This window comes from Channa argus, chromosome 22 (assembly GCF_033026475.1).
Source record: "Channa argus isolate prfri chromosome 22, Channa argus male v1.0, whole genome shotgun sequence".
Lineage (NCBI taxonomy): Eukaryota > Metazoa > Chordata > Actinopteri > Anabantiformes > Channidae > Channa > Channa argus.
This window is the reverse complement of record NC_090218.1, coordinates 2,359,251-2,378,193: the sequence shown is the minus strand read 5'-3', so window position 1 is coordinate 2,378,193 and position 18,943 is coordinate 2,359,251. Positions and strand designations below refer to the sequence as shown.

Sequence of the window (18,943 nt, the reverse complement as noted above, 5' to 3'; positions counted from 1 at the left end):
CCCCTCAATTTACATTAGTAGTATTTGAACCCCCACACATATCATATATTTTGGAATGCAGATAGGCAATACTTTGTGTGGTATGTAGCTCAGAGTCAAAACATAAAATAGTGAATGTAGGGAAATATCATCATGCTATGCAAACATGCAGTTTGATCATAAATGACTATCATCGAACTCCTTAATGAAGTAACGTCTGTTTATATGGTGCTTAAACGTTTGACCGCGGTGAAATGTTCCGGTGTGTGGTTGCTTCCCACAAACGTGCATTGAGTTCGTCATCCCGATGGTCCCTGAAGGCAGCAGCAGAGGATGTAGGAAGCCTGGCAACGCTGTCACAAAGCTAACCATACCCACATCCAGCTAGCGCTAACCCCTGTGAATGCATTAGCTCCATCAACACGTACTTTCATTTTTCACATGCGTGTTAGCAAATCTTCAATGGACCGTTTTAACGAGCCAAGCTAGCAGACCAGTTTCTCGTCGTAGCCACAACCAGTTGACGAGCTCGCCGGAGAACGAGTTGTTGTTAGCTTAAGCTAACTTGGTGATTATGGCGATTGTGTCTGGCTCTTGTGCTAGGGTAAACGGGTCTAGAAATGGACCGTCTGTGTCGGGTACACCTTCTGGATCCGTTGGACAGTCTCAGCCCATGATAGCAGTGTGGGAATGGCAGGATGACTTGGGCTATTGGCGGCCTTACAGTGGCCAAGTGAGCGCCTACATCGAGCGGTGTCTGTCACCGCGGGGCCAGAGAGGAGGACCCGGCTCAACGAGCATCTGCCTCGGACAATCAGACCCTAGCCTTTCGCCCTATCTCATTGACATACCCAGCTTGAAGCAGTTTCGACAGGACACGGGTGAGTCTGTGTCACAGATTACGGCGTCAAATACTGTGACGTTAACGATCATTCGTAACGTTGATCACGTTTCAATGCTGTGCCACGAAACCCTTGCTAACGTTAATCTAACGTATCAGGCCCCGGGTGGCCATAACGCGTCAGCGTTAGCTTTCGGGGACGCTGTTGTTTTGGTGCGTGTTTACATAGCAACAAGCTAAGATTAGCAAAGTACAGGATAAAGTTGTGAGGTTGGATTTCTCTGTTTTATTTCGGTGTACTTTGCCAATGGCTAACTAGTTCATGTAACACTTCTATCGCCTAAACTCGTCACATTAGTGACGCATTTCACATTAGCATTAGAAGCTTTGTTTTGCTTTTATTTTTTTTTATTTTTTTGGCTCAGCTTATTTGATGTTGAGTATTTGATGTTGAGTATTTGAATGAAGGGAACAGAAGAAATAAACAATGACAAACGGCAATAACTTTCACAAGCTGAAGGATTGGGTTATCTTCATTACTGACCTCTACATATATGATCTATATATAAATAGTTTTTATTTTGTGGTAAATAGATTCCTTTCTCCATTATTGCCTCACTTTAATATTTTATTTGTAAAGTTGATTTTATTAATAAAAATAAACCTGGGGCTTGACATTATCTTTTCTTTAAATTTTCAGGAAAGACGCGGCCAGTACGCAGGTCTCTGTTTGCCCAGTCGTCAGGCCTTGGAAGTGGTGTTTACTGGGAATGGGCCAATGACGAAGGAGGATGGACTCCATACGAGACTCGAACCTCTATCCTTTTGGAGCACAGCTATCAGGCACGTCAGGGCACAGCAGACTTGGGCCCACATGGATATAATTACATAGTGGATCTCACATCTCTCGCCCAAGTTAACAAATCAACAGGCTTCAGGCGGCAGGTGCGACGCCAGTGTAACCTACCATATCCGCTTGTCTCCTCCGGCCCCCCAACTATTCCCTCAGGCCCTGCTTGCTCCTGCCAGCAGTGTTTGAGCCACAGCAGCACAGGACCCATGCCAAGCCGTTCAAGACATTCTTTTTCATCAGGGAGTCTAAACAGGCCCAGCCTCCAAGGGACAGGGAGAGCTGCAGCGGCTCACCCTACGTCTGTTTACTCCCCATACCCTCGAAGACCCCTCTCTGTTGGGGGAATGTCCTGGGGTAGCCCCTGGCCTCCACCACCACCCTGTGGTAGTCAACTGTCTGCACCACCTCTGACCAATTCTACCAGTGCTAATGGGTTAAGGTTGGTATCTGGCACCTGTGTTGGACTGTAATTTGATATGCAGATCAGCACAAACAGGTTACAGGAAAAGAACAGCAGTGAGCTGTTCTCTCAATCCACTATGTGTCTCCAAAAGCACATGACAGGCCTCCTACATCCTTCCCTCTCATTACCCTTTGTATATCCTGTCTCTCTTTACTTTGACCTATCCTATAAAATAGGAATGACAAAAATGATCTGTAGCTGCATTTCTCCAGTGTTATGCTAGTTTTGGCTCAGTGCCTTTTCTGTGTCATCTCCACTCTTCCGTCATTTCTGCACCTATCAGCATAGAAAACTGCTTTCAAAGAGCGTTTGCCTGCCTAAATGGTTTTATAAATATGCAGTTCACTTACAGTTTCTCTAGGCTTTAATTTTCTTCCACATTAAGTTTCATTTAGTCTATTCATAGCCACTGGAAATCAGGATTGTAAAATACTGAATATTCCCTGCCTAGCACACACTGTGGTCTGTGTCATTAACTCATTTTTGCAGCGAATGGCCAAACTCCTCAATGATTTGTCTGGACAATGTTCCTATTAAGACTGATAACCAAATTTATTATGTTGTCTTCTAACTCGATTGTTTTTACTCAGTGTCATGCCAGTGCATTGTTTGTGAAGTAATTTCACAGCAAATGCAAAATGTTTTTTTTTTGTTATGTATTATGTTACTTACTGCATACAAAAAGCCTTGTTATCAGATTGATTGTCAACTGTATGAATAGCCTACTGTTCCAGCCCAGAGGGCATTAGGCATGAAACCCACAGCTTCCTTTGGCTAAGAGGTTAACTGATGTTGAGGGCTTTGATTTTATCAGTGACATTTCCTCCTGTTCTTTTACCATGTTCTTTTGTTGAGATCTATGAGGATAAAACATTCACACACACATTTATTTCAAAGTTGCATTAGATATATGTTATAACTCGATCCCAAATTTGGCTTGTGCTTTCCAATTTACTTTTATTTGCTCATAAGTTCTTTACAACAAGTTCAATAAGTTCTTTGCCTGTCGTTTTTCCACTTCTACACTCAATTCTATCAACGCATTTCTCAAAGTGATTCCTAAAGCCGTACTACATGTTTCTTATATCTATTCCACAGAACATGTTTCTCAACTTATTGCTAAATCCACAGAACACTGTAAGAAACTGTGTGCTCCCACAGCTATTCTCTAAACCCTTACTCCTACCTTGTAGCAGTCCCCACTCTCTTGAAGTCAGTTCCTTTGCTTCAGTTACTGTCTTTCTTGTAGTCCACGTCTGTTTCTTTCAATAGCTGAGCTGAACCGAAATCTCTTGTAACAAAACCACTGTTAACTGTTTTCAAGGAACAATGCCTTAAAAAATTAAAAAGTAAACTACAAAGTGTCAAAGCCTTATGATGACATCATCAGTACACTTATACGTATACTTATTAATCTAATTAACCTTAAAATACACAACATAAACAAAAACAGAGGAAACCCTGGTTGGCTCATACACTACATATCAACACACTCTGTCCTTTGACTCTGGAGTTTGATTTGAAAAACCCTGAAAACCTACTCTAACCAAAAATAAAACTAAGAACCCTCTAAGAAGGAAGTTTTACTTCCAGTTTAAAAATGTTTTTGTAATTTTGTGTGGTTAGAGCATAGTATTTCTTGGATATGTAAATAAAGTTAACGGAATTAGTTTGAAATCTATAAGTCAATCAGTTAGAAAACAATTATTTAGTGAATTAGTGAAGCAATTTACTTAGGTAAAAAGGCAAACATACACTGGCTGCAGCTGCTACGTTGTGAAAAAAACCTGTTTTACCATAAGATAAAACTGGCAATTCAAATATTGAGCCAAATTCTGCAGGCCATTTTTTTCACATTTTATAATATTCTCCTGGTTAAAGAAATAACAGATTGATTGATAAAGGAAACAATAATTATTGGTATTGTTGATTAAATTTGGTTTTAAGCTCCATCCCAATAACATTCTGCAAAACATTACACAATCATATCTAACAATAAACTGACTCTTGAGTCATTTTCTTGTGACTTGTGACCATCCTAGTCATTTGCTAGACAGTCTGATTGTGTGTAGACTCTCCAGCTATTTTTTTCAGCTGCTTATATAAAAGTAAATAAATCTTATGATCAATTCAGACATGTTTGACAAAGATTTTGCTAATTATATCTTGTAATTCTGTGAAGTGGATCTGGTTCATTGTTGCTGTTTTTAGTCAGCGTCACTCTCACTTGTTTCCTGTTCTGCAGTGTTCCCACCATCCCAGTGCAACTGAATGGATCCACAAGTGTGAGCTCCGCCCTTGCAGGTAAAAGGAGCACTAACCCTCCATCCTTATTAGTAACTCTCCTCAGTCCATTCTGCGGCACACAGACATGGTCGCAGGTTTTATCCAGTGTAAAATTAGTGGTTTAGATACGTTTCACACCTCTGCATTTGTCATGTGAGTGTCAGCCTGTTTATGAAGAACAAGCCAGGAAAAGCATGATGGGAAGGAGTTACATAAAAATAAACACACCCTAAATGTTAAGCAAACCTCTAGAAACACACGCACAAACACACACACACCGGACAGCTTCCATTAAAATAAAAGTGACATACACCAGTATATATACACAAGTCTGCCACAACATTAATACTACATGGTTTTAATATATTATTATATAATATATTGTGTTTAAATAAATATTATGAGCTAATAATTAGTTATTATCCTGGTTAAAAAGTGGTTAAAATCAGCTCCACCTATACCTACAGTGGTCTTTGGCTCCTATTTTTTTCCATCACATTATTACTGTACATGTTTTGGCATAATTGCCATTATTACAGTTGTTTAAAATACATAATTTTTTTTTAATTTAGTAAAATGTTTATAATCTGCTTACTACTTAAGTAGAATATTTGTAGTGGTACTTGTAATGGAGCATTGTCTTAGGCCAATATTTTAAATTTTACTTGTACTGTTGAGTTCCTGTACATCTATTACCTCTGCACACACTGTCACACATGTTGCTGCATGTGGGGCTGTGTAGCTGCATACTGCTCAGAGTGGCCATGTTGACCCTCGTCCTCCATGACATTATTACAACCACTAGTGTTAATGTTGTTGCTTAACCGCATATGTGAAAGCTGCTTCCACACAGGCCCTGGATACAAACTCATAACTGGCTTTAGTTTCAGTCTTTCTAAGTTGTTGGTTCCACCTGAGCCACCAACCAAGAACCTGGTTTTTGATTGATGGCTCAAGGGTCAACAACTAGGTTGTGGGAAAACATTTAAAATGTTTAATAATGTTTAAAAGCTTGAATGACAAAGAAAACACCAGGTTCTTTTTAGCAGCAGCACTTTGAAAAAGCAGTCCCACTTCTATTCATTCAGCAGTCTTACCCTGTACTCACCTTGACAAGCACTCTTGCAGAACCTGAGTCTCCCAAATTAAAATTTTTAAATTACTTTTGGATTTCCTAAAATTAACACCCAGAATCCTAACAGTCCTAACATACCTGACAAATCCCTGAAAATATGAATTTTTGCATTTACCTCCCATCAGTTTTTTGCATGCTTCCCTCCTTACAAACACATCTTGTGTTGCTGCCTTCTTGCTTTCTTGTTTCACCACACGCTTGCTTGTAGCATCATGGAAGTTTCTGCTCCAGTGCTTCTCCTTTAAGATATGTGAGCACCGACAGAAACAAAGTCACGTTTGCTGAGATTTTCTGAAAAATCTCCAGACTTTGCCTCAACCTGAATAGAAAGTATTAATAATGCATTGTGTTGTGAATTCATTTGGCTCAGCTCACTACTGTCAACATACTGTGATGCTGTTTCTTGTGTGTGTAATTTTATTATCTATAATATCAATACATTAGACAAATAATGATTTTAATTCTTTAGTAGACTGTCAAAATAATGACAAATTAAAAGTAATACTAACAGATTTACTAATTAGAGAAATGACTTGTGATTACAGCCTTTGAGTAAATGAATACCATGTTTTAAGGTTGGTAACAGCACATGCATGTTGTTTGCACTAAGCTGCCACTTCATTACAGCCACACGCTTATCATTTGTGAAGTGCAGATCATTGTCATTGTAACTTAAAACCTGTTGAGGCAACAGCCATACTTTTAGTTAGGCGTAATCCATTGCCAAGTATTGTATTTTTTTTTAATTACTTGCAAAGTCATTGTGTTTATTCTGCGGAATTTCACTCAGGTTACTTAATTAACTTTTTTTTTTTTAAATGTCAAAATTAACATGCATAGTCAATATCTTTCTTCTGCCGCACACAAGTTATATTTCAGTTTCTTGGCTGAGACAAGCTGATTGAATCAATACGATCAACGTGAAAGAAGCCAGGGGACCAGAACCTCATTAGTGAAAATCACCAGACCCTGAGTTTAGTGAATCATTTAAAATGGAAGGTCACTCGCTGTGTCTCTTCCTTATGTACAGTTTTAAAGCTTCTTAGTCTCTGATGAACATTAATCGTAATCAGTACTGTATAAAAAAAGTGCACTGTTTTTGTTTTACAGTAGCAGATGTTTTTTTAAGTCTTTTGTTTAACAAAAGATATAACTTGATATTTAAGAATCTAGTATCTTTTCCAACACAATAGGTACCTTACCATATGGTTTACAAGCATGACATTAGATGTGTAACTGGTGTAACATAAATGAACCCTGTTCTTTCCTTGGGGGCTCAGTGGTAGACTAGGTGTGGCCCTGCCCAGGCCCAACCAGGTCCCGAGCCTGAACATAAAAAAAAAAACAAGTGGGAGGGTTGTGGCAGCGAGGGCCTCCGGCTTCAAAACTCAGGCCAAATCAACGTGCGGAACACAATCTGCTGTGGTGACCCCTGAAGGGGCAAGCCGAAAGCCTTTTTGGATTTACCAAATACTTTCCTTATGCAGTTTCTGTCAAATTAATAATTTTTGTATTTTATCATTCAACGAATATTTGTTAAAGCATTTATTATATTCTGCACCATGTGCTTTGTTTTAGCTGAAACCAAACCAACCAGGTCAAAATAAAATTGTAAACTAAGAATAAGCACCCTTTTCAGATTTGTGTTATTCCTACATTTGTTGGACAGAACATATTTTTTTAAAAGTAACTTGTCATTACACTTGTTGTAGGCGTCTTCCTGCAAAGATTACATACTGCAGTTGTTTTGTCCGTCTGCCTTGTTTGCATAGAACAGCCTTGCTGAGTCATGACGTGTCTGTTATTCTTTGCTGATGTATGTAGTACATAGAGAGGCCCAAGAGACTTGACTAACAGAGAATGTGAATTGAACCAGCCCTTACTTATGTCTGTAGCCTATTTTCACACCAGACCCAGTAAAACAGCAAAACCTCTACTAAGCTGAGCAAGACTGTATTATTGCTTATGCAGCTATTTTTTTTTTCAAATGTTCATAGTGTTGCTTTGATTCCAGCTAGCTTTATATTGGCAACACCAAGCTGTTCATAAATATTGTTGCCCTCACCATGTAAGCCATCCCACATTTCACACTTACTGATTGGTCGGACTGTCAGCGCCTGTGGACCATCAGTTTTCAGTTGATGCTTTCCAGACTCTTAAGATGCCTTTTAGTTTGCGATTTAGGCTTGCAGCTTGCTAAATGATCTAAAGTCCTTAATCAAAAATAAGGGACTGAACAAATCCTGTTCATACTCAGCAAACAAGTATAGTTTACTTTTCATTTAAAAGTTCTTGATGGTGTCTGATGTTTTGTGTATGTGTGTACAAAGTATCTGCTGCTACCCCTTTCATACCTTTTGATTTGTTTCTTTCTACTCTTGCATATTTCCATTTGCTCTCAACCCTCACCTGCCCCAATCTGCCCCCACTCCCTCCTGCCTCATCCCCACCCAACCCCGCCCTACCCTGCTCCAGGCATGGCCTCCATTTTGATGTCAGCAGTGGGACTCGGCGTACACTTCACCACTGCCCCCCTCCCTCAGCAGCCGCCGCAGCAGCAGCAGCCGCAGCAGCAGCAGCAGCCACCACAGCAGCAACCTGCTTCTTTCTCTCTTCCTCCTCCTCTCCTTCCCCCTGCCAGCAGGCCCAGCAAGCCCCAAAGCAGCAGCAGCAGCAGCAGCAGTTCAGTTAGGAGGGCAAAGAGGCAGCACAGGAGAGGTAGCTACCACGCCACCAGCCCTTCTCCCACCATCATTTTCTTTTAGTTAATTTATCATCACCACAAGCTTAAGGACCGTTTATCCCTCTTCATTCCACTTCCATTTCCATCCTTGTGTTTACACAACGGATTCACGCTTCTCCACGCTTCTCCCCTTTCAATAGGGAGATCGGGCTTTCCAGTATGCTTTTAAGCTGACTTTTACAAACAGACTACCTCTGACAAGCCTCTGGTTGAGCTATGACTCACCTCTCTGCTGCTGTTCCCTCCAGTTTTATTCTAGTTGCCGTCGTCAATATCACCTGCTTACCTAAAATCGTTCATCTCCATTGTTGTTGGTCAGCATTCACTGATGCAGCTCTTTTATTTATTTTTTGCAACCTCTATCTTTTCTCTGGCCACAACAGAACGCTGGGAGCTGGGAGTTAACAAACGTGGAATTGTGCCAACACTGCCTTAAGCTTAAGATGTTTAACAAAATCTTTGTGTTTGACAGGGCTTTTGTTTTGGTTTGACCTCAAACCCAACTGATCGCCTATGGGAGTTTTTCCTTACCAAAAATACACAATTAAAATGAGGGCATCTCTCACTAAGACGTAGTGAAGCTTTCATGGAGGCTCAGGGTTGAACAACAAACAGTTAAAAGTACATTTTACTTTTAACTGTCCCCCATCTGTACAATAGTGAATCAGTGGGGTTTTTTTTTTTTGGATACAGAAATTGTTACTTTTCTGCAGTCATGCCATCTGATGTCCCAGGACAGGACCCAATGCAGCATTATGAAGCTCCATCATTTATAGTCGGTTAATAAATTAGTCAATGCGCAATATACCAACAGGTATTTTGGTCAACAAATAATCATTTAAGTACTTCCAGCAATAATGTGCTGATTTCTTCTTGTTTTTAAGTAAATTGTTTTTTTGCTTATTTAGACAACAGACAACTAGACAACTTCATTGGTTTTACAGAGCCAACAGTTAATTGGTTATTTTAAGAAAATACATAGATGCCAAAAATGTATGCCAAAAGGTAGTTTCTGTGCAGTGCCACCTTGGACATATTAACTATATTCATTGGCAAACTTGGCGTTTATTAAAGAGGGGTTCACTAAGTAATTACTGTTTGTTGGCCTGCAAAAACAAAAAAATGTGTTTTACTTCTCTGTTTAGCTCAGATAATTTAAATTGTCTTGAATGCTTTGGTGCTCATCCAAATAATATGTTTGAGCTCATTGCTGCCTATTTGTTTCTACCTGATCCTTCCTTCTCTCCCCGTTCAACTCTGTGTTGTGATGACCACATTTTAAACTTCCTCTCACTGTCTGCCACTTCCTAACCTCAAAACCTCTGTTTGAAATGGAAAAGAAAACATCAGACATCGTGTTTGTGTCTGGAACATGATCAGTGAATATACATTTTTCTTTTCTAAGCTGGGAGAAAAAAGCCAGACTCTCCTAACATTTCCAATTCTGGAATTAAATGGAGCTCTCGTGAGTAATAAACCTAAAAGACACATGAAGATAAATGTTCAGTTAGCTTTTAGAACAGTGTGTGTGATAGAGAGAGAGAGAAAATATTGCTCAGATATTCAGCAAGTTTCAGTATCCATCATTTATGCTGCTCATTGTCATTATGCATTTACACACTTTGGTTCATTCTTTCATTGTGCATTCATATTGTGTTTGCATAGTTGACATTAGCCATTTGTTTGACTTTAGGATCTTCAGTCTGGAATAATTTATTCGAATATTTAGCAGAACCCCCCCCCAAAAATCCAAAGCTATATCGGCTAATGTTTGACTAAAGTGAGATTTTGAAATGCCTGATATTGTAAAGACAGTGTGTGTGTGTGTGTGTGTGTGGTTTACTCCGTGGCAGATTGTTGACTTTTCATTTCAGACCTGTTTCAGCTTGTTCTTCACTCTCTGCTTTCTTCTTTGTTTCTCTTTTAGCCTCAGCTCCGAGACCTGAGGAGGTGATTCAGCGCTACATGGAAGTAGTTGCTGGAGTACCTGATGAGGTAAGTGTTTCATTGTCAGGTGTTTTTTCCCAAATGGCAAAAACATAAATTAAATTCCAAAATGTTTTATTTGTGTGAGCAAATTACTCACAGCTTTAAGGACTATCCGGTGCATGCATAATACCTTTTTATTTAGTGATTTTGACCATAAACACAAACTTCCCTGCTTCTCCCTTAGGACTGTATTATCTGCATGGATCAACTTTCCAATCCATCCGGCTATGAAACACCGTCCACAGAGGAAGGAGGCCAGAGCATTCTGCTTGACACCGTGGGGAAGTTCATCAAATGTGGACACACCCTGCATATGCTCTGCATGCTGGCCATGTACAACAATGGGACAAAGGTTACAGAGCTGACTGCTCAGAAGCTACTTTTTTTTGTCATATACACACCACATGGGCTTAGCTGAAACCAGAATTATATTTAGCGTTTGAATACTTGTCCGTAGTATGATTGAAATAAGTTCATTCTTTTTCATGCATATCACAGTCATGTCATAGTGTTTATAATTATTTTAAAATATACAGGTAGAGTTTTGACAGTTTTGTCAGCAATTCTTTCTCTGCCCAACTTATTCTCTTCTAATATTCCAATTCAGATAATTGAATTGGAATATTAATGTAGTACACAATGAATAGGATTATTGTATGTCATAAGTACTGTACAAACATGGCTCAGTTGGTAGAGTGGCTGCCTACTGACCATTGGGTCAGAGGTTCATGCCCCGCTCTTCCCGACCCCACGTTGAAGTGTCTTTGGGCAAGACACTGAACTCCCAACAGCCCATTTCCCATCCTGAGCCATGCAGTGCTGGTCCCAAGCCTGGTAGAAATTGGGGAGAGTTGCGTCAGGAAGGGCATCCGGTGTAAAAACTGTAAAAACATGCGGACAAATAATTCACTGCGGCAACCCTGAAATCACAGGATAAGGACAAAAAACAAAACAAAACGTATTGTACAAAGATCCATGAAGTACTCGTTGTACAAAGCAGATATAGTTGCTTGGTGACGGAAAGAAAGGTGAAACACAAGTCTCATCAGTGGATCAATGAATATCTGATCAGCCCTTAACTGGTTTGTATTGATCAGCTCTGTTTAAAAGGCTCACTGCTCGGTTTGTTGTTCTCCACAGGACGGCAGCCTGCAGTGCCCCTCATGTAAGACAATCTATGGAGAGAAGACCGGGACTCAGCCCAAAGGCAAAATGGAAATTTACAGCATCGCACAGTCGCTGCCAGGCCATCCAGACTGTGGCACGATCCAGATTATCTACAGCATACCACCTGGCATACAGGTACCTCTGCACACTGTGCTATCACTCAGACAACAGAGTATAAGCCTGTAAATACACACTAAAGCAGGTGTGTGATGAACTACTAACAAGGCCTTTCATGGATTTTGAAATATTTGTTCTATCCTGCCCACATTTATTGCTAGTGCTGCAAAGTCTTAAGCATAAAAAGAACTTTTTAGGACGTGTTTACCACAATATTTCCTGCCCTACCTCAAGTCTCTCTCTGAACCTAAACAGAAACAGTTTTTATCCACTTTGTGGATGATTAATTATGTTTTCATGGATTTTCATATCTCCTCTGCTGTTCTTAAACTGTATGATAACTTTAGAGTGTGTTAAGCTATAGCAGCCTCGCTCTAGGACAGGACAGGACAGCCTAACATACCATCATTTGAGTTTAAAACTCCCGTCATGATATTTGAGCAGTGGGTATTTGTATTTGGACCTACCAAATACTGTATTGGATTGAAAGGAAGTTGATGGCTCATCAGTGTTTTGCTGCCACAGAACAAATACATTTCCAGATGTCTTGATGTCAGAAACAGACAAGGGGACAGGTTGAATTTGCTTAGAATAACTGGTGTCACTGAATGTTGTAAGGTGGAAAACTATCCACAGGGCTTCCTTGAACGCGACTGAAGAGTATGTGCGAGCACTGTATGTTTTTAATTTGTGTTCCATGTTTCACTTTTACAACAAGAAAGGCTTTGGGGATGAGGACTATGTTCTTCTAGGATGAATAATATTTCTATAATAAAACCTTCCCAGCAAGACTCCTCTGGATGTATTTTCCACCTTTTAAGAATGTCTGTTTTATTCAACAGGTGTCAGAAGTAGGTGTCTCATTTTTGGCAAATTCAGTACATTACATCAAAGACAAGTTTGCAAAGGGAAGGCCAAAGATAAGAGCTGCTGAATGACTCAGAGGGGTTTCGTAATACATTTTCAACAGATTAATGTTCAGGCTCAGCTGGGGAAGAACATTCTCCTCCTTTATTACATTCTTTTTGGGACAATTGTAATTTCTTACGTGAGTGAAGATAAATTGCGGCAAACAGCCACATGTACCACTGATCTAAAGTTAAAAGAACTCAAATCGAATTTGTATCGAGCTGTTGCTCTGTTGTTAACAGTGTACAAAAAAAGAGAAAACAGTTATTAGATTGTTTTATGGATCCAACAGATTTCTTGGCTTGAACTTCATCTATTTGTTGTTTCCCACAAGGGTCCAGAGCATCCCAACCCAGGACAGCCATACACCTGTAGAGGCTTCCCACGCTTTTGCTTTCTACCAGACAATGACAAGGGCAGGAAGGTAAACATTTTAGGTCTCTATTACACTACACAGTCAACAGATCAGCAAATTGAGAACTGCGTCTGTCCACTCCCAGCCCAATCAAGAGGATTGTATAAGCTGCACAATTTGTAATCCTGGTGTTAGTGATATTCCATGCTCATAGTGTTTTATCAGGGTGTGGCGATGAACAGCACAGTTCTCAGGTACACACAGCTCAGTGCAATTAACACAATGCTCCATCATAATTCTAATGTATTGCCATGAATACATCAAAACATTTTGTGCTCATTATAAAGTTGTGTTGTTTCCATGGTAAATTAGGAGCTCATTTCCTGCTTGCTAGGAACTGCAGCTGTACACTTGAGCTTCTATAAATCTCTGATGTAATTCACTAATGGAAAATTGGATTAAATTATTCCAGTTGTAGTTTATCTGTGCTGTGCTGTTCTCACTTCCATCATCAGACTCCCTAGCGTGATGTTCCCTGTACAACATGGATTTGAGATAATGAAAATACTGCAGATAGGACACACAAGCCTAGCCTGTCCCACAGTGAAGAACACAGTGAGCTTTTCAATGGCTCACTGGAATTGCTTAGAGAACATTGTTCATTTCCCCTCAGTCGGGCAGAATATCTGTCTTAAAGTGGTTAGCTTAGCTAGTTATGTAATCCAGTTTTAGTTAAATTGTTAGAGCAGCAACTAACTTTATTTATATGTTATTAAGGATGTATACAGTAGAGTGAAACTTGAACCACCACAATGTTAAAATGCACAGACATTGGGCTCCATATAATGATTACAGTATTATTAACTGTTTTGCTACATCAGTCTTGTGCCTGGGGAAAAAAAAAACTGTGAAAAATGTCGCACCTCACATTTGTCTTTCCCACTCTCAGGTGCTGGAGTTGCTGAAGGTGGCCTGGATGCGGCGCCTCATCTTTACAGTGGGAACATCCAGCACCACCGGAGAGCCCGACACAGTTGTGTGGAACGGGATCCACCACAAAACTGAGATGATGTCCAACTTGTCGGGCCATGGCTACCCCGACCCCAACTACTTGGACAATGTTCTGTCTGAGCTGGCCTCTCAGGGTGTGACAGAGGACTGCCTCAAACCTCCAGGTGGCGGTGGCAGCAGCAGCTAGGTCACAGCCCCAAGCTGCACTCACTTTCACTCACTGCTGACCACTACGTTAACCCTTCAGACTTCACCTCTATGGCCAGGTTGAACTCCTGCCTCCTCTGTCCGTTATTGAGTTCCTTTCAGTGTCTGCCCAGAGTGAGCAGAGGGGAGAAGTGAGCTGAGTGAAGGTGTTGAAGCTTCAGTGGTGCTGAGAATGGTTCGTGCACCACCACATCCCTGCTCACCACATATTCCTGGAGAATATGTGGCGAACTCCGAGAAAAATGGAGCTGCTCTTAGTCTAAGTCTCTTATATGAAACCTTTATAAACTGGAGATTGTGTTCTTGTTTAGTCTTATTTTCCCATCAAGCCTCATTTGTATCCCTCTGTCCAGTTACCATGACAATGGCAGCTTACACTGGGGATAAAAATCTTATGAAGCACTTTAGTTCTGACAGTGCATTTTGTTGTTGAGGTGTGTGATTTCCTGGTAAAGGGCAGTTAACTTTTTTCAATTTGGGAAGTTATGCAATTGAAGTGTTTCTGCTAAAAACATTTATGTTTAGCACAATAACACACTGAAACTTTAGTAGCAAACTGAATATATATATCAGGCTATTTGATAAGAAGGGGCAATACTTTTCTGTTGTACATACAAAAACATGAATGAACAAGTACAGAAAAAAAAAAGGACGTGTCCACAAATGCCACTTATAGAGGAACATTTAACACTGCTTCTAATTTGACCATGTGCTGTCATATTATATTACCTAACCTACTTTGATAAGCAGATGCGTGATCATTCAAAGGGGGATTTTCCATGTTTTGACTTTGCAGTCTCCATGACCAGGGGCATTCTGGGGGCACTGGTTTTGTCACCAAATATGTAACTTTGTGCTGCCATGTGTTTGAGGAGGAACAAGGTTGCACCGTATATAGCTTGACGACCACAGTCCTTCTTCCCCAGACAGGTGGGATGGGACGCTAAGATTTAAAAATAAGCCCTCTGGTTAAGAAATTTTTAGTGTGACAATCAAGGTCATCAAATTCATCTTGATTTAACAAGACACCTAAAGTCGCAGCGAACATGTTAACAGCTGCACACTCACCTCTCGTATTCACATGCATTATTCTGCTCACAGTACTGCAGTACAGTCCCTGAACTGAGTCTTGACATGTATATGAGCAAAACTGGAAAAAAAAGTCTGCAATAAAGAAATAAGGCAAAAGAATCTTGGCTTCATTACTGACCTTACTAGTTTCGTTTGAGTGATACAGAATTAGTGAGTGCAGCTTTAGTGGTATTTTGATTCCACTAGCAGGGGGTCAAGCAAAGTGTATGAATTAATTCCTGATGTGGGCCTGATGATGCTTTTTATGCGTGCGGGGAAATGTTGTTGCTGATCCTCTTAAGTGACCTCACACTGTGCTGCTGTTGTGTGACCATTTGGTGACTATTAGAGCTAATGGCTCTCAGTGGATTGTGGTATTATAGTTTAGGTCTGACTTCTGATAAAGATAATGGGAATGTTAAGACAATAATACATCTGACTTGTGTGAAAACATTTGCAATAACAATACAGAAAAGACAGTAAAATGTTGGGAAGGAAATGTGGGTTTAGTCACTTTAGCTGAAATATACAATAGGATTTTAAGAAGTCTACCTGGGGAGGTTACACTGGACTGGAGTTGTGTAATATGGCTGCAGCGTGGGCCGAGTGAAACTTGTGGTGTGCAAACGTGTGCATGTTATTCACATGTAACCGGTGAGCCGCTCCCAGGCATCCCTTCATTCCTCCTCCCTCAGTGACCTTTGTCTGGGTCTGATTTCTCTGCCACTGACTCATTTTGCAGATGGTGCTGAGCTGACTCAGGTTAGTCCAGACATGTTTTGCTTGAAACATTTTTAGTTTATAGGAAGGTAAAACCTAATTACTCAGGTAAAATCTGCTTCAGCCAAACTGTGCGATTGGCGTTTGATCTGTTTTAATTGTCAGGGGTGTGGCAGCATAAACAAAAAAAAACCCTCACATACCGTTAACAGTGTGGATCCCAAAATGGCAAAATTCCAATTGGTACACGAAAGCAGCGACCGCATCTTTAGTCTGAGGCACAGGGAGAAGATGCAAACTCCACAGAGAAAGGCCCCAGCTGGCTGTGAAGTAGCAGTGTTAACCCTTCCACCACTGTGCTGCACCTGAATGTCTCATGTGAAGCTAAAACCGTTCTAAGCTTTGCAGAAAACTTAGAAGCTGATTTACAAAATGTGTTCTCAAGGCCTTTCAAGTGGTTCAGGTTTATGTATGACTTTAGTATCTTCGCTGGGTTTATCAGTGACTTACCTACAGTTTCTTGTGTCTTCTGGGATCAGAGCTTGAATCCTGCTCTTCCTACTGAATAAGCATCTCTTTAACCACTCAAACATTTATTTGTAGTGGAGACGTTAAGAGACGAACACGACCATTTGACATGGGATTTCACTTTGACTGTGTCTTAATGGACTCTTAAATACACATCAGTGCTTTGGGTTCAAGGTATCTGTGTGGATGTACGACGGTGAAACATGACTGAAGGCTGGAAAGCAGCAGTCAGTGAGAGGACGAACACCAGAATCTGTTGTATTCAAATATCCGTGTTACCATATTCCCTCATTATTGTGCTTTTTTTTTAAATTGACAGGTACAAAAGTCAAAGTTACTTCAATTTTCATTAATATGGAGAGTGTGAATGTGTAGATTAAAAATTCATGATAAAAGGGAACAGATTAAAATAACGATTAGGTAAAAAAAAAAACCTAATTGGTTTTGGTTTTTCAGAGATGCATGCTCGTTTACAATACATGTATGAGAGGCTACTTGCTGTATGCTGATATATATTACTTTTTTCCTACTCTAGCTGCACTAGATGAGGCACTGGAACAAATACAGGACCTGGAGGGAGCAGAGGTGAAGAAGGTGCAGGACTTTAAGTACTTAGGGTCAACAGTTCAGAGCAACAGAGAGTGTGGAAAAGAGGTGAAGAGGCGAGTGCAAGCAGGTTGGAACGGGTGGAGAAAAGTGTCAGGTGTGTTGTATGATAAAAGAGTATCAGTGAGAATGAAAGGAAAGTTGTTTGGTGGTGAGAACAGAGATGTTGTTCGGTTTAGAGACAGTGGCACTAAAGAAAAGACAGGAGGCAGAGATGGAGGTAGCAGAGCTTAAGATGTTGAGGTTCTCTTTGGGAGTGACGAGGATGGACAGGATCAGGAATGAGGACATCAGAGGGACGGCTCATGTTAGATGTGCTGGAGATAAAGTCAAAGGGGCCAGACTGAGGTGGTTCGGACATGTTCAGAGGAGAAACTGTGAATATATTGGTAGAAGGATGCTGAGGTTGGAGCTGCCAGGCAGGAGGTCTAGAGGAAGACCAAAGAGGAGATTTCTGGATGTAGTGAGAGAGGACATGAAGTTAGTTGGTGTGAGAGAAGAGGATGCAGAGGACAGAGTTAGATGGAGGCACATGATTCGCTGTGGTGACCCCTGAATGGAAAAGAAGAGATTACAAATATCAAAATGCCTAAAATAACATAACAAACTGACACTTTTAAATTCAAATCCAGTAATGAAATGTTATGACTATGTAATGTGAGTATGAATGATTGTATGTCTCTATCTTTGCTTTGAGATAGACTAGTGACCTGTCTGGAGTCTACTCCGGCTCTCACCCTTTGACTGCAGCGCGTTTGGAGCGATGCACATACAAAACATGTTTTCTATCTTAAAAAATGTATCTGTTTTGCAGCTGTGTGCATGTGCTTTTAAATGAATAATACATTTGTACATTTGTTAAAGCTTGTGGTGCTGGCATCCGGCCTGCTGTTTACTTTTGAGGCAACAAGGGCCTGCTGGAACACTTTTGGTTCCCATTGTAATAAAATCTGCAATGCTAAAATGTGATCTCCAGTAAGTTTACAGTTTCAAAATAGATCTGAGGACAGTTTATTAAACATAATGCACAAATGCACATTGAATTTAACAAGGTGATGCATTTCTTTTATTATGCATAAATTATAAATTACCGTGTACAAAAGAGTGTTCTGTGTTTATTATCATGCTGTACTGTATTGCTGCTGTTGCATCAGACAGCTAACACCCTGGGAACCATCTGGTTGAAAGGAAGAGAGTGAACAATATTCAAAGCTATAATTTTAAAATTGAATGGGCCTAGCTACTGCATATACACTTCAAATTGATGTCACTCCTCAAGTTCCCTGTGACCCATTGATCTCATGCATGTGTGAAAGAAAGTGCCCTGAATCTCTAAAATGTCTGTACAGCACCGGAAAGTGGGTATGTCTCTCGTATGTCTCATCTTTTTTATTTTTTATTTTTTTAAAAAGCGTATGACGGTGCCGAGAGAGCAGCTGTGGTATTGTATGAGGAAGTATGGAGTGGCAGAGAAGTATGTGAGAGTGGTGCAGGACATGTATGGGAGCTGTAAGACCCTGGTGAGTCGGGCTGTAGGTGTGACAGAGGAGTTCAAGGTGGAGGTGGGTCTGCATCAAGGATCAGCTCTGAGCCCCTTCTTGTTTGTTCTGGTGATGGACTGGCTGACAGATGAGGTTAGACAGGAATCTCTGTGGACTATGATGTTTGCAGATGACATTGTGATTTGTAGCGAGAGCAGGGAGCAGGTGGAGGAAAATCTAGAGAGGTGGAGGTCTGCTCTGGAAACCAGAGGAATGAAGCTTAGCCGCAGCAAGACAGAATACATGTGTGTCAATGAGAGGGAACCAGGTGCAACGGTGAGGCTACAGGGAGCAGACGTGAAGAAGCTGCAGGACTTTAAGTACTTAGGGTGAACAGTTCAGAGCAACGGAGAGTGTGGAGAAGAGGTGAAGAGGCGAGTGCAAGCAGGTTGGAACGGGTGGAGAAAAGTGTCAGTATGTAT

General features: G+C 40.6%; 1 protein-coding gene across 2 annotated transcripts; it reads left to right on the top strand.

Annotated features, from left to right (window-relative positions):
• Positions 1–288: 288 nt before the first annotated feature.
• On the top strand, positions 289–15,246 carry dtx2 (deltex 2, E3 ubiquitin ligase). 2 transcript variants are annotated; one of them, XM_067491486.1, is made up of 9 exons: positions 289–860; positions 1,521–2,112; positions 4,382–4,440; positions 8,033–8,275; positions 10,228–10,295; positions 10,474–10,641; positions 11,430–11,591; positions 12,817–12,906; positions 13,787–15,246. In XM_067491486.1, exons 1-9 carry the CDS (start codon positions 554–556, stop codon positions 14,033–14,035), a joined length of 1,938 nt encoding a protein of 645 aa, XP_067347587.1. In that variant the 5' UTR covers positions 289–553; the 3' UTR covers positions 14,036–15,246. The 2 variants fall into 2 exon arrangements, with proteins under 2 accessions (XP_067347587.1, XP_067347588.1); XM_067491487.1 differs by lacking the exon at positions 8,033–8,275 and having other exon boundaries at positions 290–860.
• The last annotated feature ends 3,697 nt before the right edge of the window (positions 15,247–18,943 follow it).

Coding starts and splice junctions, on each gene's coding strand:
- dtx2 (XM_067491486.1), top strand. CDS start 554: ATGGCGATTGTGTCTGGCTCTTGTGCTAGGGTAAACGGGTCTAGAAAT. Junction 861..1,520: donor GCAGTTTCGACAGGACACGG/GTGAGTCTGTGT, acceptor TTAAATTTTCAG/GAAAGACGCGGCCAGTACGC. Junction 4,441..8,032: donor TGTGAGCTCCGCCCTTGCAG/GTAAAAGGAGCA, acceptor ACCCTGCTCCAG/GCATGGCCTCCATTTTGATG.